Source organism: Alexandromys fortis, unplaced genomic scaffold, assembly GCF_014885135.2.
Source record: "Alexandromys fortis isolate MF-2015 unplaced genomic scaffold, M_Fortis_MF-2015_v1.1 scaffold_76, whole genome shotgun sequence".
Taxonomy (NCBI): Eukaryota; Metazoa; Chordata; class Mammalia; order Rodentia; family Cricetidae; genus Alexandromys; species Alexandromys fortis.
The window spans coordinates 8,607,986-8,628,039 of record NW_026067997.1 but is presented as its reverse complement, the minus strand read 5'-3'; the positions used below and the strand labels follow the sequence as shown (position 1 = coordinate 8,628,039).

Here is a 20,054-nt window from a genome sequence, read left to right as displayed (position 1 = left end):
TTTTTGGTTTTTTGAGACAGGGTTTCTCTCTGGCTTTGGAGCCTATCCTGGAACTAGCTCTGTAGACCAGGCTGGCCTTGAACTCAGAGATCCACCTGCCTCTGCCTCCCAAGAGCTGGGATTAAAGGCGTGCGCCACCATGGCCCGGCTGAAACCCCTTATTCTTTAGAAAGTTATTAGCCCCTCACTCAAACAGCTTTTTTTTTCAGATGGCTGGATTTGTTGGGACTGATCCCCGGTTTTGGCACTTGCTAGGCAGGAGCTCTACTAATGAGCAACAGTCCCCAGTCCTTCATATGGGGTCATTTACTTATGTACCATGCATCCTTACTGAGGGTCCCTAGAGATAGCCCTGGCCTGTCTGGTCTGTTCATCTCCCTTAGCTATAACTCCAGTTGACAAAACAAAGGGAACATGCGATCAGCAAATGACCACTGCTAAGCCAAAATGTCACGGCAGCCCGCACAAACCTGTGCTGAAGAGCACAGCATACCTGGATGAAGTCCATTTCTTCTTGAGATATAGGTTTCCTTCTGTATTTCTGAGGTAGTGTTTTTAGTATTTCTGCAGTGTCTGGTGGCCCCGGATGCATCAGCAGATCTGGGGATATGCTTCCTTTAGAATGCTGTGAAATTACAGAAGAGTGAGAGGGAAGCCCAGCAGATCTCAAAACGTCTGAGGCTGAAATTAAAAACAAAAATACTAATTAGACAAATTATCCACGCGTCTTTGCTGTGGAAAATTATTCTAAGGTGTTTTGTTTCTGCTGTGGAACATTTGTTTAACGATGTAAAGATGTGTTGCTTTTGTTTAGGCTGCATTTGTTTAACTCTGTGAAGCTGTGATTCTTTGCCTGTCTAAAACACCTGATGTCTAATAAAGAGCTGAATGGCCAATAGCGAGGCAGGAGAAAGGATAGGTGGGGCTGGCAGACAGAATTAGTAAGAGGAGCAAGAGACCAAGGAGAGGAAGAAGTCAGGGGCCAGCCACCCCATCAGCCATGGAGTAAGTGAAAGATACACAGAAATAAGAATAGGAAAAAGCCCAGAGGCAAAAGGTAGACAGGTTAATTTAAGAAAAGCTAGCTAGGGGGCTGGAGAGATGGCTCAGATGTTAAGAGCACTGACTGCTCTTCCAGAGGTCCTGAGTTCAATTCCCAGCAACCACATGGTGGCTCACAACCATCTGTAATGAGATCTGGTGCCCTCTTCTGGCATGCAAGCAGACATGGAAGGAATGTTGTACACATAATAAATAAATAAATCTTAAAAAAACAACTAGTTAGAAGACAAGCTAAAGCTGGACATTTATAAGAAAGAATAAGCTGCCATGTATGATTTATTTGGGAGTTGGGTGGAGGGACCCCAAAGAGCAAAGAACCAAAAGAGTCAAAAAACTAACCAACAACCATCTGTAAATGTTATTTTTTTTTTAACTGAATAATCAAAACATCCTTTAAAACAGGTTATTGGGCTTATGAGATGCAGTTAAGAACTCTTGGCTTTTCCAGAGGACGTAGGTTTAATTCCCAGCACACACAGAGGTGATCAAGCTGTAACTTCATTTCCAGAGGATCTGACACCTCTTCTGGCCTCTGTAGGTACCAGGCATGCCTGTGGTACACTGACATACATGTGACAAAACATACACATTAAATAAAACTTTAGGAAATGAGTCATTCTTCAATTTGCTTGTAGCTATCCTCCTCCTCCTCAATCTTGTGAGTGCTAAAATTATAGGTACACACCACTATTCATGGCCTCTTGAACTATTACAATATCCTCTCTCATGTATGTATGTAGTATGTATGTATGTATGTTTACGTCTATTCCCAGCACTCTGAGAGGCAGAGAAGCTCTATGAATTCAAGGCTAGCCTGGTCTACATATCCAGTTCCAGGTCAGCAAGAGTTATATAGTAAGACTCTACATAAAAGTAAACAATGAATTTTAAAAGTTAATTACTTGCATGCTACTCGGGTACCATTTTGATCTAAAGTACAACAACTTACCTGATTATAAAGTGATAAATACTGTCATAAATACTGTCTATAATATTTACTTCTAAAAATGAAGGTGCACATTTTACAAACTACCTAAATTAAATACAACTTACCACTGAGTTTAGGATTGTCTCTTCTGTCAGGGAACCTTATTAATGGAGTATGTGGCTTCACTACCTGATGGAAAATAAGACGTGAGAAAAAAATGACCTCATTAACTATAAAAGCAACAACCTACTAGTCAGTCCTCATAATTAAATACCTTCATTAAAATACAGTACTACTTAAGGGGTGGAGAGAGGGTTAAGAGCATGTACTGTACGGCTCTTGCAGAGGACTGGAATTTAATTCCCAGAACCACATCAGGACAGCTCCTGTCTGTACCTCCAGGGGCAATGTGATACCTCTGACGGCCTCCACCCACGTGCACATCACATTCACTCACACACACAGACACACACACTGGATAAACATGCACACACACACATGAAAACACAGCACTTGCTAAGCAACTCCGACAAGGTGGTACCCACAGCGGAAGGAGACAACTGACTCCCAAAGGTTGTCCTCGGATCGCCATACATACGTGTACTCTATATACATCACAATAGTGAGCAAAACGTTAAACCGAAAACGCACAGTTAATTGGCCACAGAGATGGCTCAGTGCTCAAGACCACTTTCTGCTTTTGCAAGGGACCAGAGTTCAGTTCCCAGCACCCACAGCAGGCAGCTCATAAGTACCTGTAACTACAGCTCCAGGTGATCTGATGCCCACTCTGGGCTCAGACACACAAAATATATTCGTAAAAATAAAAAAATAATAAAACAAATGAAGATGATGTGACCTTGTGTCGTGGAAGCCTTTCTGATTGATGGGGAAAGGACTCTGAAATGTCCTGATTTGTACCAAGTATGACTTCCCTGCTATGTTACTACTTAGCAGTTTAGAACAGACAACACACAAAAAGCATATTAGGCAATTAAAAACACCTGTTCTAAGTTGGTACATGCCTTTCCTAGTGCCTCTCGAGGCAGAGACAAGTAGATCTTTGTGAGTTCAAGTCCAATCTGGTCTACAGAGCAAGCAAGTTTCGGGACAGATGGAACTACATAGAGAGACCCTGTTTCTTGTTTTTTTCGAGACAGGGTTTCTCTGAAACTTTGGAGCCTGTCCTGGAACTAGCTCTAGTAGACCAGACTGGCCTTGAACTCAGAGACCCACCTGCCTCTGCCTCCCAAGTGCTAGCATTAAGGGCATGCGCCGCCACTGCCTGGCTCCAACTTTTTTTTTTTTTCTGAGACATGGTTTTACTATGTAGGTCTGGCTGTAACTTGCTCTGCACACCAGATGAGCCTCTACCTCACAGATTTGTCTGCCTCTGCTTCCTGAGAGCTGGGATTAATGGTGTAAGTCAACATGTCTGTTCATATTCATTTCAGCCCTAGTTATATATGCATTACTGATGTATGAGGTTATATGGTATGGACAGAGGACTTTTGTTGGCTATTATCTACTTGCTGAATCCTCAATGCCTACAAGTAACTAAGGATTAGTCATTGCCATTGTACCAAAGGTCATCACTCAGACACCTTCAAGGGAAAGGTCTTTTAGAAGATGTTTTCCTGCAAAGGAAAACGCACTTATAACAAAAGTGAAAGCTAATCAGAAAATACTCCACATTCCGAATTTGAAAAACTCTCTAATTACAAAAGGCTGTGTCTACTTATTCATGAATTTTTACCTCTCCTATTAAATCAGAGACTACAGCTGGGGAAGCAGGAACAAAAGCTGTCAGGAGTTAGTAATTGCTGGGTGGATTAGCAATGTTACTCTAGCTAATGTGTTACTCTAGCAATGTTACTCTATCTAAACACAATGGGAAAAGGCTTAGCAAACCAGCCCTGAAACATACACACTAGTAGGTAATAAACTCAACTAGCGTGACATTTCACACATCCCCACACATCGGTAGCCAGGCGTCCGAAGAGATCAGATCTGACCAGGTTCAAGGTGAGGAAGCAGCCCAAGAGGCTAGTTATCCGGCCATTCCCAAGTCCTTGAAGGGACACCAGGTCAGAACCAGGATTTGCTTCCTTCCCCCGCCCCGCTACGGCCTTCCTCCGGATTGGCTGACTGGGGGGACATCACTGACAATTTTAAACGGCGATTGGCCAAGCTGCCGGAGGGCAGCGCAGTCCGCAGACTCCTAGGGCTAAGGAGGTGCTGGGGAGTCCGTAGACCTCGGGCGAGCACGAGCCTATTCAACCAGAGGCTGCCTTCCGCCGCGCGGCTCGAACCCTCGGCGCCAGACCCTCCTTACTCCCGGCCACCCGGAGCCCTGGTCCCATTTTCAGACACACACCCGCTGGCCTGGGCCGCGGTCACAGCGCGTTCTCCGCCACCGCCTCTCCCCGCCGCCCCGGCGCGGCTGCTGCATTTGCACCATCCCTCCTTCCCATGCGCGGGAGTGGCCCAGGATTTACCTGCACGACCCTGCTGGCGGAAGCCATCTTGCTGCCCATCGTGACCCCCGAGCAGGGGCAGCTTCCGGGGCGCAGGCGAGCGGCAGAAGTATCGGGAGTGGGAAGCGTGGGGCGGAGCCGGTGTGATGTCACTGAGGAGCTGTGGGCAAGCTCCACCCCTCCGCGCCAGGACCCGCCCCTCTTCCCGCCCTTGGCGCTCAACCCAGGCTTTTTCTATTGTAGCGCTTTTGCAGCAACCGGTTGAACTGTTTGGTTCACCATCCCAAGTTATCTAGGACCATTTCCCTCCCAGATAGCTAGTTTCTAATTTCAGTACAGTTCAAAATTTAATCTGAAACAGAAGTAATACAACCTCCTGTGGCTTCCTAACATAAATAATTTTATTAAAACTTGGAAGTTACGTAGATGCCTCCCTTGCTCAGCCATCATCTGTGAAGTCTCCTCCTGCAGCAGATAGGAAGAAATACGGAGACCCACAGCCAGACGATATGCATCATGAGAGACCTGGGAGCACTCGGGCCTAAAAAGGATGTCTGCATCCAATCTCTCCCCTCAGAGGTCAGGGAACTCTGCAGAAGAGGAGGAAAAGTGTTAGGAGCCAGAGGACACCAAGGAATCAAGACCCTCTAGATACAACAGGGCTGGCTCATGGGAACAATGACGCATAGGATATGCTCCAGATGGGGCTCCAGAGCTGAAGGAGAAATGGATTCGTGTCCCATCCCTAACCCACAGCCTATCTCCAATCGATAGCCACTTGCGAATGAAAAATTAATTTTCTCCAAGGGTGTCTCACTGGGGAAACAAACCACTCTTAGGGTAGGCGGCATGTCAAACAACAGATGGCCAATAGAAAATGAACTCAGCAGCATCTTTGGCGGTTCTTTGTCTAAGACTGTTAAGTCAGGACACTTTTTTTAAACCTTGCTAGTCCTTTGCATATATATTATTGTTTCCCATTTCGTGTATTTAATGGGATTCCTGTGTGTGTGTGTGTGTGTGTGTGTGAACGTGTGTGACTTTGTATATGTGTGCCCTTCTTGTGCTTTTTCTTTGGCTCTTGTTTGGCTATTTTGTCCTATTCCACTTTGCTTGTTTTTGATTTATCTTATTGTACTGTATCATTTCTCCTTAGATGCCTGTTTGTTTTCTAACCAGAGACAGAAAGGTCGTGGATCTGGGTGGGAGGTGAGCTGGGCAGAAACTAAGAGAAGTAGGAAAAGTCATAATCAGAATATGTTGCATAAAAAATATTTTTAACTAAAGAAAAAAAAACCCTGAGATTTACTTAGCGCACAAAAGGAAGGGTCAATTCTGACTTAATGGGAGCCAAACCCTACTCCCTTGCTGGGGGGCATTGCTTGATTTCAGTTTGTTTTCCATAACTCACTATTCCTGATATTTAACTACATTTTTTCCCCAAGTTTGAGAGTACTCAGAAATTTCATGGACTAATTTTTTTTTTCATGGACTAATTTTTGTTCATGTTTTTTGAGGCAGAGTCTCTCTACATAACCATGGCTGTCTGGGAAATCACTATGTAAACCAGGATGACCTCATACTCACAGAGATTCACTGGCTCTGCCTCCCGAGTGCTGGGACAAAAGGCATACACCACTACTCCTGGATCATAGTCTAAGTTTTGAAACATAACCAGCCATCTCAAATTATTATATTCATATCTATTCTATAGTAATATTAATGCTTAAAGCTGAAACAGGGGTGTTGTATGTTTGAGGCCAGCTAGGGCAACAGCATGGACTATTACATCCTAATATGTAAAGGATAGGGGTATAACCCATAAGACACATACATAGTATGTGTAAGGCCCTGAGTCTAATTCTCAGTACCACATGAACAAAAAATATGTGTGCATATTGATGCATGTATATATATGCTTACATATATGCTTATCTCATTATAATAGATGTTATGGCCTTTTTTTTTTTTTTTTTTTGGTTTTTCGAGACAGGGTTTCTCTGTAGCTTTGGTGCCTGTCCTGGAACTAGCTCTTGTAGACCAGGCTGGCCTCAAACTCCCAGAGATCCGCCTGCCTCTGCCTCCCGAGTGCTGGGATTAAAGGTGTGCGCCACCACCGCCCGGCTGTTATGGCCTTTTTGACATAACTTTGTAAGTACGTAGCTTTTAAACTGCTGTAAATACCGAGTTACTAGTTTTCCTGATAAAGGTTAATGATTCGTGATTTATCACGAATATGAGATATTGGTACACAAGTGAGCAGCCGACACAACAAAAACCTGGACTATATGGCATTGGGTGGAGAGGCAAAAGGAGAAAGGTAAAGACTATCAGAGCTTGACAAACATCAATCACTTGGCAAGAACCATCTGTTGTGGTAACCGAGGGTAGAATCAAGTGACAGCTGGGCCAGCATCTCAGGGAAGAAGCAGGAAGGAGGGCACTGTAGTCAGAAGTACTAGTTCTTTGTCTTGTGGTGCTGAAGAGAAACTCAGGGTGGGCCCTTCCGTGTTGAAATAGGAGCCGGCAGGGCTGCGTCCCCGGCACCCGGCCGCCCTCATGGCTAGCTTATGCCCGAAATAATTACACGGAAACTGTATTCTTTCAAACACTGCCTGGCCTGGCTAGGTCCAGTTTCTTATTGGCTAGCTCTTACATATTGTTCTAACCCATTTCTAATATTCTGTGTAGCCCATGAGCTGGCTTACCAGAGAGGATCTTAACCTGCGTCTGTCTGGAGTGGGAGCATCATGGCGACTCCTCTACTAAGCTTCCTTTTCCCAGAATTCTCCTCTGTTTTCTCCACCCACCTAAGGGTGGGCCTTATCAAGGGGCCTAGGCAGTTTCTTTATTAATAAGAAATCACTCCCACATCACTTCCGAAAGCAAGCACACAGAAGAGATGGACTTCTAAATCCCAAGGCTCGCAGGGTTGGTCAGCTGATTGCTCCTCAGCTCCTAACCACCAGAGATGAGAAGGTTTTCACTTCTCATTTTAAAAATTTATTTTATGTTTATATGTGTGTGTCTATGTGTATGTGCATGTGAGTACAGTTGCCTGAGGAGCTAAAGGCATTGGATCCCCTACAATTACAAGCAGTTGTGAGCTCCCTGATCCAGGATCTGGGAATTGAACTTTGGTCTTCAGCAAAAGCAGTTTGCATTCTCAGCAGCTGAGCCATCTTGCCAGCTTCTCAGTCATAGCTGATTGCTAACAATAAACATGTGTGCGGGAACTGAACTCTGGTCTAGAAGACCAGTATGTACTCTAAACTGCAGAGCTGTCTCCAGTACCTGGTTATCATTTTTCTGCTAAGAAAGGCATAGATTAATACAGAACTATAAGAAATAAATGTCAGGACTAAGAAGGTACAGGGTGGTACAGTGGATAACTGTAGGATTTCTTTTAAGCGTCCTTCTTCATTTGGCATCCAACTTGGGTCCTTCTTCAGGTAACTGATTTGCTGAGCAAGCATGAGGATCTGAGTTTGGCTCCCCAAAGCCCATATAAATAGTTGGGTGTGGCCCCACACCCACCTATAGCCACAGTGTTGTCTAAGGGTGGAGGCAGGAGAATCAGATCATTGAGGATAGTTGGCCACCAATCTAGGTCCAGTTTCAGTGAGAGACCTACTCAAAGGAATAAGGCTGAGAGTGATAAAAACACAAATCTTCTTCTGGCCTCCAAATCCTCCTGTAGTCTCAGAAGGAATGCATGAGTGTGCATACACACCCAACATATGCATACCCCATAAACATTTGGCACACACATACAACACATGCACAAGCCAGGCATGAAGGCACAAATCTGTAACCTCACTGCTGGGGGGCAAAGACAGATGAATTCTAAGGGCTTACTAATCAGAAACAGACTTATTAGTCTAACTGAAACAGCAAGTCCCTGTGATGTGAGAGGTCCTTCTGTCTATGTGTTGCTTTTATTGGTTAATGAATAAAGAAACTGCCTTGGCCTGTTGATTGGGCAGAACTTAGGTAGGCTGTCGGAGCCCGTGTGGGTCCAACACAGATTCTCTAACTAGACTGGACCGGAGTCGCGAGGAATAATCAGACACAACTTACACGGTCATTATGAAAAAGGCCAACATCTTAAGATGTTTATTGTCCAAACATCTTATATACCCACACCAAATGAGCGGGAACACACAAAGGCTGTTGCCTAGGCAACCAGGTGCCTGGGCTTAAGTCATGTCTGCCTCTAGCAGTCAGGTAGGCCCTGAATTAGCATCTCTATAAGACAACCTCCAAATTGCAGAAGGAAAGAAGCCCCAAATATCCTGACCAGTTTCAGTCAACACCCCTTCTCAGGTAATCCACACTTTAACAAAAGAAGCTAGGAGCAAGACATCCTGGCTTTTGTTAAGGGCACAGAGAGCTTGTCTGCAGAGCTATGTAAACAGCTCAAACCTGGGCAATGGCTTTTGTGGTAATTTCAAAATATGTGCCCACAGTAGGCAGGAAAAACCAAACTGAATGCTGGGAGAAAAAAGGGTGGAGTCAAAGAGAAGCCATGTAGCCCTGCTGGAGATAGATACCAGATCTTTACCCAGTAAGCCATACACAGATTACTAGGAATGGGTTAAATTAATATGTAAGAGTTAGCCAATAAGAAGCTAGAGCTAATGGGCCAAGCAGTGGTTTAATTAATATATAGTTTCTGTGTGATTATTTCGGGTCTAAGCAGCTGGGAACTAACTAGCACCTTCATACTACATTCCTGTACTGACGTAACAGTTCAACACCAACCACCTGTGTGTGTATGTGAAGAATGTATTTAGGGGAACTGGAGAGATGGCTCAGCAGTTAAGAGCATTGGCTGCTCTTCTAGAAGACCTGAGTTCAATTCCCAGCAAACACCTGGTGGATCACAACCATCTGTAACAGGATCTGATACCCTTTTCTGGCATGCAGAGAACTCATATATAAAATATAATTTTTTAAAAAAGAATGTATTTAGAGATTGCATATACAGCCTAGTACTAAAGCACTGGTTAGCATGTACAAGGCTTTGAGTTCGATTCCCAATACTACCAAATAAATCTAATGTAACTAAAGACATGCTTATAATTCTAACACTTGGGAGTAGGTGGCCAAAGGATCAGAGGTTTAAGACTAATGTCAGCTACACGGTGAATTCAAAGACAACCTGGATTACATGAGACCCTGACTCAAAAAAAAAAAAAAAAAAAAAAAAAACTAGGGCCAGCAAGATGGTTCATTGGGTAAAGTTGTTGCTATGGAGTCTGTGACATTTGAGAAAAAAAAACCATAGACTTGATTCAATTATAATTAAAAGATTTGTTGATTAGCTGTCAGCAAGATGAATAATCTCTGAGCCAAATTTGAGATTGCTGTGAAGGAGAGTATGGGAAAGGATTTCTACAGGGGAAAACCATATGAAAACCTTCAATATTTATGCAAGCAAACTAAAACTGTTCTGTTCTGTCAAGTTAAGTGGTGACGGCAGTTCAAAACAATCTTTGGGTATCTGTGTAGGCAAGTTACAGAATAAAAGAAAGCAGTCATATCATAACAAGTCATGCTGTACATTTTTGGGTAGGGGTCACTGAGTCAGGGTTACTGGGAACTTAACTTCCTGGGACTGGGGTCAGAGACAAATGGTTGGTGGGTACCAGATGGACGCATAGCATAAAATGGAGCATCTTTAGTCATAACTGCCTGCTGCGAAGCACAATGACATGAGTTCGATCTTTGGGATCTTACTACCTGTGGAAGAAGGATAACTCCAACACAGTATCCTCTGCTGAGCTCTTTGTGGTAACTCTTGAGCCTCTGGACAGTGCCCAGTGACGTTTTCCTTGAGAGAGAAGTACCAGTCCTGAAGCAGGCGAAAGGTATCTTGGGTTTGGGCTCTAAGTTTTGGAGAGTAACCTGGATATGCCATATTGGAGCCCAGGTGAGGGATGACAATAAGCAATGAGGCGGAGGTAGAAGAGGTTGTTAGCTGGCTAAGGGCCATCCTCAGGCATGTCCATATGTCCAAAGAAATGGAAACACCTGCTCCACTAGGGCCAGCTCTAAATGACAAGGGTAATGGCTAGAGTCTGCATAAATTAGGTAAGGGTTAGAATGTGTTTTCCTCAGGAGTGATAAAGTATGTCTTTTAGAAATTATTTAAGGTGGGGGGTGGTGGTGCATGCCTTTAATCCCAGCACTCGGGAGGCAGAAGCAGGTGGATCTCTGTGAGTTCAAGGCCAGCCTGGTCTACAAGAGCTGGTTACAGGACAGGCTCCAAAGCAACAGAGAAACTCTGTCTCAAAAAACAAAAAAAAAGTATTTATGCTTATTTTTATGTATGTGTGTATTTTGCCTACATGTATGTATGGGCATAATGGGCCCGTTGTGCCAGTGGAGGTCAGAAGAGAGCATGAGAAATCCGGGAGCTGGAAAATGGTCATGAGCTACTGTGTGCTGGGAACTAAATCAGAGTCCCCTACAGTGAGTGCCCTTAACTTCGGAGACATCTCCCCAGCTCACATGCCGCCACCTTAAACACACCGCTACTACATTGGAAGGGTCTTTCTGTGTACCCTTAGCTGGCTTGGAACATGCTCTGTAGACCATCTAGCCACAAACCTGCAGAGGTCCATCTCTCTCAGTCTCCTGGGTTCTAGGATTAAAGGCACGCACCACCACACACCCAGTATGGAAATATTTATATGCTCTTAGTAAGCAAAAAGCCTTGAAGGAAAAAGGAAGTTTAAACTGGGTGTAGTGATGCAAGCCCATGAACCCCAGCATTCAGAAGGGTACAACAGGAAGAGAGATCAGAAAGAGAAAGAGGGGACGGGGTTAATGATGTAATTTCCACCAGCCTATTTGAGGAGGTCTTTGTGGAGATTGCATGAAAATCCATACAGCAGGTACACCAGGTACACCCTAAATGTTGCCGTTGACACTTCCCTTCTCGTGAATCAGAAATGGAGGCTAAATGTCAAGAGCTCTGCCTCCTAACACTTCTGGTGTCCTATTACTTCTGTGTAATAAAACCAGGAGAGTGTTGATTCAGCTGTGAGGCAGCCACTCAAACATGTTTCCACCAGGTAGAAGAGATGATTCAGCAGTTAGGAGCACTGGCTGCTCCTCTGGAGGACATGGGTTTGACTCCCGGTACCACCTGGTGGCTCACAACCATCTTTATTCCTCTGGCCTCTGAGGGCACCAGGCACAAACATGGTGCACAGACGTACATGTAAGCAAAACACCCATGCACATAAAATAAAAATAAGTTTAAAAGACCTTAAAAAAATAAAAGTAAAATATATTTCTAAGGCCAGGAAATAACTCAGCCAGTAGTATTTGCTATACAAGTATGAAAACTTCTTGAAACTCATCAAAAGAACAGGTGTCACGGTGTGCACACGTAATCCCAGTGCTGGGAAGGTGTAAACAAGCCAGTCTGGACCAATCAGGGGAGCTCCAGGTTAGTGAGAGTGTCTGTCTCCAAAGCAAAGTGGATTCCAGAGGGATGCCACATGAGGTTGACCTCTGGCTGCCATGCACGCGCACACACACACACACACACACACACGTACACATGTGTGCACACACACATGCATGCACACACGTGCACAAACACACATGCTTCAGCTAGAGGACTTAAGGACATGCCCTCTTCCTGCAAGAAGAAGGGGTGGAGTTTGGCAGCGCCTACCTGCCTGGAGGTTTGGCGGGGGGCATGGGTGTTTGGCTCATCCAGCCGTATTGCATGAACCCAGAGCAATGACTTTCTCCTTTGGAAGCAGAACTGAGCCCAGCACTGGCAGATTTCAGACACTCGACCTTGACTTGGCCTTGCCCTTCGGCCCAGTTCTGGGTTAGCCAACAGCCTCCGAGGTGAGAGCAGAGCTTCCTAGATCTGGCCCCGGAGCACTATTAGAAAGGAGTACTATTAGAAAGGATCTGAAATCCAAGGTGTGCTCTTTTGTTTTCCTCTGTGTGGACCAGGCTGGTGTAAACTTGTGCTCTACCTGCCTCTGAGGGACCGAAGTGCAGGGTGCTCTGCCACAGTTCCACAGTTACATGACTGTTCCAGAACTCGCTCTGTAGACCAGGCTGGCCTCGAACTCACAGAAATCCACCTGCCTCTGCCTCCCGAGTGCTGGGATTGAAGGCATGCGCCACCACTGCCCGGCCAGTTTCACTCTTGAGAGGTGGAAAAGGAGAAAGGATGGAATAAAGGAGCAGGAGACCAGGGAGATCACTCCACATTACCCTTGTGTATTCTCATTTGTTTTATTTATTGGGTTTTGAAAGGTCTCATGTAGCCCAGGCTGGCCTCAAATTTGCTTTGTAGCCAAGGATGACCTTGAACTTCTGATCTTGACACCTTTACTTTCCAAATTCTGGGATTATAGGTGTGTATTACCACACAGGGGGAACCAGGCCACGTACTTTTTTTCTGTATGCGGAATTAAGCTGAAGTTTCCTAGAGCCACATTTCTGCGGAAGATTCTGCAGTTGATTGACGCCAGGACTTCATGACTGTGGAGAAACGGAATGTTGCAGATTGAGAGCCCAAACCATCTTGAGCGATCTTTAAAGATCCTCTAAGTAGCCACGTACTGTTTGCTGTTTATAGTGGCGATTCTCAACCTTCCTAGCGCTGTGACCTTTTGACAGTTCCTCGTGTCGTGGTGATCTCCAACCATAAAATTATTCTCATTGCCACTTCATAGCTGTAATTTTGATACTGTTAGAGTGGCAATGTAAGGATTTTTGGAGATAGAGGTTTGCTAAAGGGGTCATGAAAACCACTGGTTTATAGTGACGGCTATAGTTTCCTGTGGTCTCTACCCAGCATCAGTCTGGATTGTTATGTTCCTGAAAAAGAATTCAGATGGGACACAGTGGTAGAGCACGGGTCACGAATCAGACATACATATAGGCAGAACACACTACATAATAAACAAACAAACAAACAAATAAATAAATAACTCTTTAAAAAATAAAAATAATTCAGTTGGAACTACCAAGGAACCAAGCATACAGTCTTTAGAGAAGGCATAGGTTTGTGGCTGGTGACCTGAGGAATGGTGCTTGCCACCAAGCCCAATGACCTGGGTCATTCAATCCCCAGGACCTGCGTCACAGGAGAACTGTTGTCTTCTGGTTCTGAAGGCATGACGTGATGTGTACATGCATGCACATATGTGCATACATACATAAAAATAGATAAATACATAAATGTGCTCTCCCTCAAAAACTACAGACTAAGCCAGGCAGCAACAGCTTCCACCCTGATAGCCATGGGGTTCATATTTTTCCTCTTCTCTCTTTGTTTTCTTCCTGCCCTAGCCTGGTTCTTCTAGGACAGGGGTGTACACTTTTCTCAGAAGCCGAGTATATGTAAGTAGATGAGATGCGAGAATATGCCTAGGGTTTAAGGACGCCCACAGCTGACGATTTTACAGCTCTCTGGGAGATCTTAGAGCTGCTACAACCTTGCCTAGCTAGCTAGCATGGACCTGCCAGTTTATTTCCAGGCCTGAGCTGGCCTATCTATCTCTACTTGACTAGTTACTCTCTTTATATCTTGACCACCAGGCAACCATCATCATTATCTCTGCACCGTTTCAAGGCCTTTAGCTGGTCCACCCATTGTATGCGTGTGTGTGCATGTGTGTGTGTGTGTGTGTGTGTGTGTGTGTGTGTATGAGTGTGTGAGTCTGCCCTATCTTTGGTGGCCTGTTGGTTACTCCCTCCCAGAGCTAGCCTCCTACATAACATTACCAACCCCTGCATCTGAGGGGACATTTTGTGACTATGAGAGAAGACCCTTTGAACATATTAATCTAGAACACCAATGAACACACTAATCTAGAACACCAATGACCATATTAATCTAGAACACCAATGACGTATTGATCTAGAACACCAGTGACCATATTAATCTAGAACACCAATGACCATATTAATCTAGAACACCAATGAACACATTAATCTAGAACACCAATAGCTTCCACCCAACTAAGAATGTCATCAGATAGTACCCGAGACCTGAAGCAAAGTCTTCAGCTTTGCTGGAGCTGCTTCCCTGATGCTCCCACCACTGTAGAAGTTCGTGTGACCTCTCCGCCTTGGAACACATTATTCAAGGCACCCGGAAACAGTGTTCTCCGGTCATAGTTACTGATGTTTGGTTCAGAGTAAGAGATCTCTTGTTCCCTTTAGAAGAAGAACTGTTCTTTGCTTTGACCCTGGAGGTTCACTACCAAGTCCACATTGCTTTCTGGAGTGGGGAACTAAACAACCAAGAAGTAGCAACACCCTCTTCAGGAACTAAACTATTGCAGGAATGTCCCTTGGTCAGTGTCCTGACTGTCCTGTGTGCAGGGAATTTGAGCTAAAATGAACACTTGATGTTTTCTCCCACTGAAATGTTAGGAAACGCCATGGCCCCTTCCGTCCAGTACACATTTCCTGTGTCTGGCTGAACTGCTGGTGGCTGTAGGAATTTGTCACAGGATTGTCCCTTCACTTTCTGCCTAGAATCTGTAGAGTTAGTTCCATGAGCCCTTTATTTCAGACCTCTTCGGTTTAACACCTGTGTGGTAGAGCCCTCCATCTCAGCAGGGAGCTGTGGTGATGAGGCTTGCAGGACCACCTGAGTGGGGATACGCACTCTGTCGGCTTCACCTTCCTGGCACTCATCCCTGTGGAGAGCAGAGCCAGAGTCAAGGGAAGCCAGGCCTGTTCAGGTCAGAAGTGGGACATGGCACAAGGCACTACCTGGTCCTATCAGACACCGTGCCTGAAGCCGGGGCTCACATCCCTCCAGGCTTCAGAGCAGATCTTTGTGAGCCAAGCTGGTCTATAAGAGCTAGTTCCAGAACAGGCTCCAAAGCTACAGAGAAACCTTGTCTCAAAAAACAAAAACAAAGCAGATTCTCCCTGGGTATGGTGGGACCTCACTACACTTAGGAGGCAGGGGATCTCTCTAAGATCAAAAAAAAAAAAAAAAAAAAAAGTCTTTATTAGCTGGATGGGGGTTACACTGGTTTTTTGAGACCTGAATACAATTGAGTACAATCCTGAGCCTTTTTCAGTGTGAGGCTTTGTTTTGTTTTGGGGCTTTTTTTTTTTTTTCTTCCGAGACAGGGTTTCTCTGTAGCTTTGGAGCCTGTCCTGGAACTAGCTCTTGTAGACCAGGCTGGCTGCGAACTCATAGAGATCCTCTTGTCTCTACCTTGTAGTGCTGGGATTAAAGGTGTGTGCCGCCACTCAGCTCAGGGGAGCTTTTAAGCACAAAAATCCTTATCTTGTTTTGACATACCTCAGTCAGTAAGAACAGTTAGTTTGAAGAGTTACTATAGAAGTCAAAAGCAAGGGAACTTGCCCAGAACTATGGACTTTGATGGACCAAGTCTTAGTTCTCTGTTTTTTTTTTGGGGGGGGGGGCAGGTGTTGCTACCTCTCCAGGCCCTCCCTGGGATTTGTTTTTTAGACAGATCTCACATAGTCTAAGCTGGTCTCAAACTTGATATAAGGTAAGTGAGCATGGCTTTGATGTTCAGATTCTCCTGTCTGCTCCTCTTGAGTGCTGGGATTACAGGCAGGTACCACAAAGCCCAGTTTACCTGGTACTCAGGGTTGATCTGAAGGCCTCGTGCGTGCCAGGCAGGCACTCCACCAACTGATATACATCTCTAGTATTCTCTAGGCCAGTGGTTCTCAACCTTCCCAATGCTGCAACCCTTTAATCCAGTTCCCCAATCATACAGTTCATCATTGCTACTTCATGACTGTAATTTTGCTACTGTTATGAATCACACTGTACATATCTGATATCCAGGGTATCTAATCACACTATACATATCTGATATCCAGGGTATCTAATATGCGACCCCTGTGAAAGGGTCATGCAGCCCAGAGATTGAGAACCACTACTCCAGACTTTTCAATCCCCTCTTCCACAATGGCTACAGCAATCCAGGTGCTGTAGTTTAGCTCAGTGTTGGATAATCTCTTTGGGCGTTGGTAAGTGTGCACCAAACCTCAGGGTCTTTGGCAAAGGGTTAAGTCTTGTATTTCAAGGCAGGTACCCACACAAACCACCTTTTGAGCCAATCTCATGCCAAAGCTTCTCTAAATAAAACATCCTTAAAATCCGGGTTCATAGGCATCGTCTGCCTCCTGCCTGTGTATGTCAGCTAACTCTTTCTGCTCTGTAAAGCATTCTCTTGTCTGGGTCGTGACGCAACATCAGTCTTGTTATCACGCTGGCCACAGGGTTGGGTGGCACGTCTGGTTAAGTGGCTTCTGGCCAGCTTAAAAGAAGGATAAGGGAAGGATGTTGGCTTTTAAAGGGGCAGCTTCTCTGTAGGCTGAGAGTTCTGAGGTCTGAGAAGTCAGGTCTTTGAACCCCTGGAAGCATCCACCTAGATGTTCCTACTTGGGTATGAACTAACATCTCCTGCAAAAGCCACACGTGTTCAAGATTCTGCAGCCTGGTTGACCAGAGCCTGCATGGTCTGTGGAGAGCTGGAATACTGCAGATCGAGAGCCAAAATTATCTGAGGCTATCTTTAGTCCTGCAGATAGCCATTATCACCCATTTCTGTGTCTGAAATAACATGTTTTTAACTACTAGGTAAGTCTCTGGAATGCATTAATTAAATTATGGGACCAGCAACTGCCACCAACCCTAAAGCTAAGACTGTCGTCAGCTAGCATTGCCTTAGTTCCTTTTCTTGTTGCTCTGACCGAATACCTGGCAAGAAGCAATCTAAGGGAGGAATGGTTTGTTTGTTTGACGGAAGATGGTTCATGCTGGCAGGGCAGGCATGGAGGCAGGAGTGAGGCATTTGGTATCGTCACATCTTCAGTCAGGAACCAAAGAACCCACAGGAAGTAGGCACAGAGTATAAAACCTCAAGGTTCCGTGATTCAGATCCTTAATGACGTTCCACCTCTTGAAAATGGCACAGCTTGGGCTGGAGAGATGGCTCAGTGACTATGAGCACTGGCTACTATTGCAGAGGACTTGGGTTTATATCCCAGCATCCACATGGTCGTTCACAACCATCTATAAGTCCAGTTCTTGGGAGTCTGATGATATCTTCTGGACTTTAAGGGCACAAGGCATGCCTGTGGTTAACAAGCATACATGCAGGCAAAGCACTCATACACATTAAATCTAAAAAATATTAAAAATAGGGGCTGGGTGATGGCTCAGTGGTAAAAGCACCAACAGCTCTTCCAGAGGACATGAGTTCAATTCCTAGCATTCACGCGGCAGCCCAGAACTGTCTGTAACTCCAAGATCTGACACACTCACAAAGACATACATGCAGGCAAAACACTAATGCAAATAAAATAAAAATAAATTATTTTTTTAAAAAAATTTAAGAGCCAAGTAGTGGTAGAACATGCCTTTAATCCCAATACTCAGGAAACTGAGGCAGGTGGATCTCTGTGAGTTCAAGGCCTGCCTGGTCTACAAAGCAAGTTCCAGGACTGGCTCTATAGCTAGAGAGAAACCCTGTCTCAAAAAAGAAAAAAAAAAAGTTTAAGGTCATCCTCTGACACCCACAACTGTGTTTTTGTGCACATAACATAAAAAATATTAAAAATAAATTAAAATCCACAACTTTCCAAAACATTGAGCCATCAGCTGGAGATCAAATGTACAAACACACTGGGTGGTGGTGGTGCACTCCTTTAATCCCAGAACTTGGGAGGCAGAGGCAGAGGGATGTCCGTGAGTTTGAAGCCAGCCTGCTCTACGAAGGACAGCCAGAGCTACACAGAGAAACCCTGTCTTGAAAAAAAACAAACCAAATCAATCAATCAAGCAAACAAAAAACCCAAAGAACGAAAGAGCATCTCATTCTTAAGTCATTTGAAAGGCACTGTCTTGAGTGTCTTCTACATAATCTGGCTCGGCACAGTGACTCACTCCTGTAACCCCAGCACTCTTGGGAACAGGGCAGGAAGACCATATGTTTGAGGCCAGCCTGAGCTAGGTACACAGTGAACTCCAGGTGAGCTAGTTGGGAACAAGCTAAGGCTAAGTTTTCATAATAAAAAATCTCCATGTCACTATTTGGGAGCTGGTGTTCCAAAGAAAGACCTGCATCATTTGGCACTCCAATGGGAATAGAGAGGTCAGGTCAGGCCAACTAGTGCAGCTGTTTGTGGGGCTCAGAAAACCTGGCTCGCTTCCGGCGGAAGGGGCTCGAGTTTGTTGATACTGCCGCTGCTGCAGAGGAACTGACAAGTCAGCAGATTTGGTGAGTCACCTGGGAAGTCCTTTAAGAGAGAGTTAAATAATATTAAGAAGATAAAATCCTTCCCACATTAAGGGTGTGAAATACCCTTAACAGGGAGGGAGTAACCCATATAGTGCTACTATGGATGGCTTGACAATGCAAGCAGTAATTGAGGAGATAAATGACTCAGCTGAAATTGACGTACGCCAATTGTAATTACTGTCAGTCTGGTAATTCATATTTTATCCTTAAGAGCCATGGTGGTTTTTTGTGCCAAATATAAAAAGCAGTTTGATAATTGTGCCAAATTGACTGATACAAGTCTTAGAAATAATGAAGTTTTTCTATTAACGAAAATAGGAAAATTCAGACACAGAGGAATTTAGTTAAGAACCTACCATGGCCCCACATGGTGAACCGAAGAAGGGTGACCTAAGGTTATTAGAAAATCAACTTTAGGTTATGAAGAAGTTAAGTGGAATCCTGTAGAAATATTAGATGAGATTTAAGGACACAGTCATTTCTTATGGTATGCATTCACCCTATGTGGAGCAGATGTTAAACTCATGAGCAACTCAGAACAGAATTATCCCCCAAGACTGGAAAGATTTGGCATCTGCAATATTGGAAGCTGGTTCTCAGTTACAAAGGTAAACATGGTGGAAAGAGGAAGCTAGGGCCGCAGAACAATGAAACAGGGCTAGATGTATTAATATATCCCAAGATCACTTTCTAGGTGAAGGCCAGTATGCTGAATAGCAAAGGCAATTTGAATTTGATGACCACACCTTGGTACCATGTCATTTAGTGGCTTTAAACGCTTGGGACAAGGTTAAAGAATCAGGAAAGAGGTCTGAGTCATTACTAAAATTATACAAGGCCCAAAACAAGCCTTCACTGATTTCTTGCAAAGACTGACCTCAACTGTAAATAGGACAGTATCAGATCCAGAAGTCAGAAAAATATTAATCAAATCTTTGGCTTCTGAAATGCTAATTCTGAATGTAAAAAGGTGATCAGGCCTCTGAAGGCAAGATCAGCAGCAGAAGATGAGTGGATTGGAAACGTGGCTGATTTGGATCTCACGCTTATGATGCAACTTTAATAGGAAAAGTAATCTCTAAAGGTTTTGAGAAAAGCCAAACTGTCAAATGTGTTGGCTTTGGCAAGCAAGATCATTTCAAAAGGGATTGTAGGCAAGGCGTTCCTAGAAAAAAAAATTTTTTTTTTCTAGAAATAATTGAAAAAGAAGGCCCCAGCCTTCTGGAATATGGAGAGGTGTGGCAAAGGCTGCCCTGGACTAATGAATGCAGATCAACAGGGAAAACGAAAGGC

General features: G+C 44.5%; 1 protein-coding gene across 2 annotated transcripts in view; it reads right to left on the bottom strand.

Moving 5' to 3' along the window:
- The window catches only part of Kgd4 (alpha-ketoglutarate dehydrogenase subunit 4), a 6,502-nt gene extending 1,676 nt beyond the window's left edge, over positions 1-4,826 (bottom strand). Inside the window, exons 1-3 of one of the 2 annotated variants that reach the window (XM_050160480.1) lie at positions 4,489-4,826; positions 2,116-2,179; positions 494-681 (exon numbers count right to left, since the gene is read on the bottom strand). In XM_050160480.1, coding sequence (XP_050016437.1) covers positions 494-681; positions 2,116-2,179; positions 4,489-4,527 — 291 coding nt within the window. In that variant the 5' untranslated portion in view covers positions 4,528-4,826. Of the gene's footprint in view, positions 1-493; positions 682-2,115; positions 2,180-4,367; positions 4,467-4,488 lie in introns of those variants that run through there. The other variant, XM_050160478.1, reaches the window with a different exon arrangement.
- Between the last annotated feature and the right edge of the window lie 15,228 nt (positions 4,827-20,054).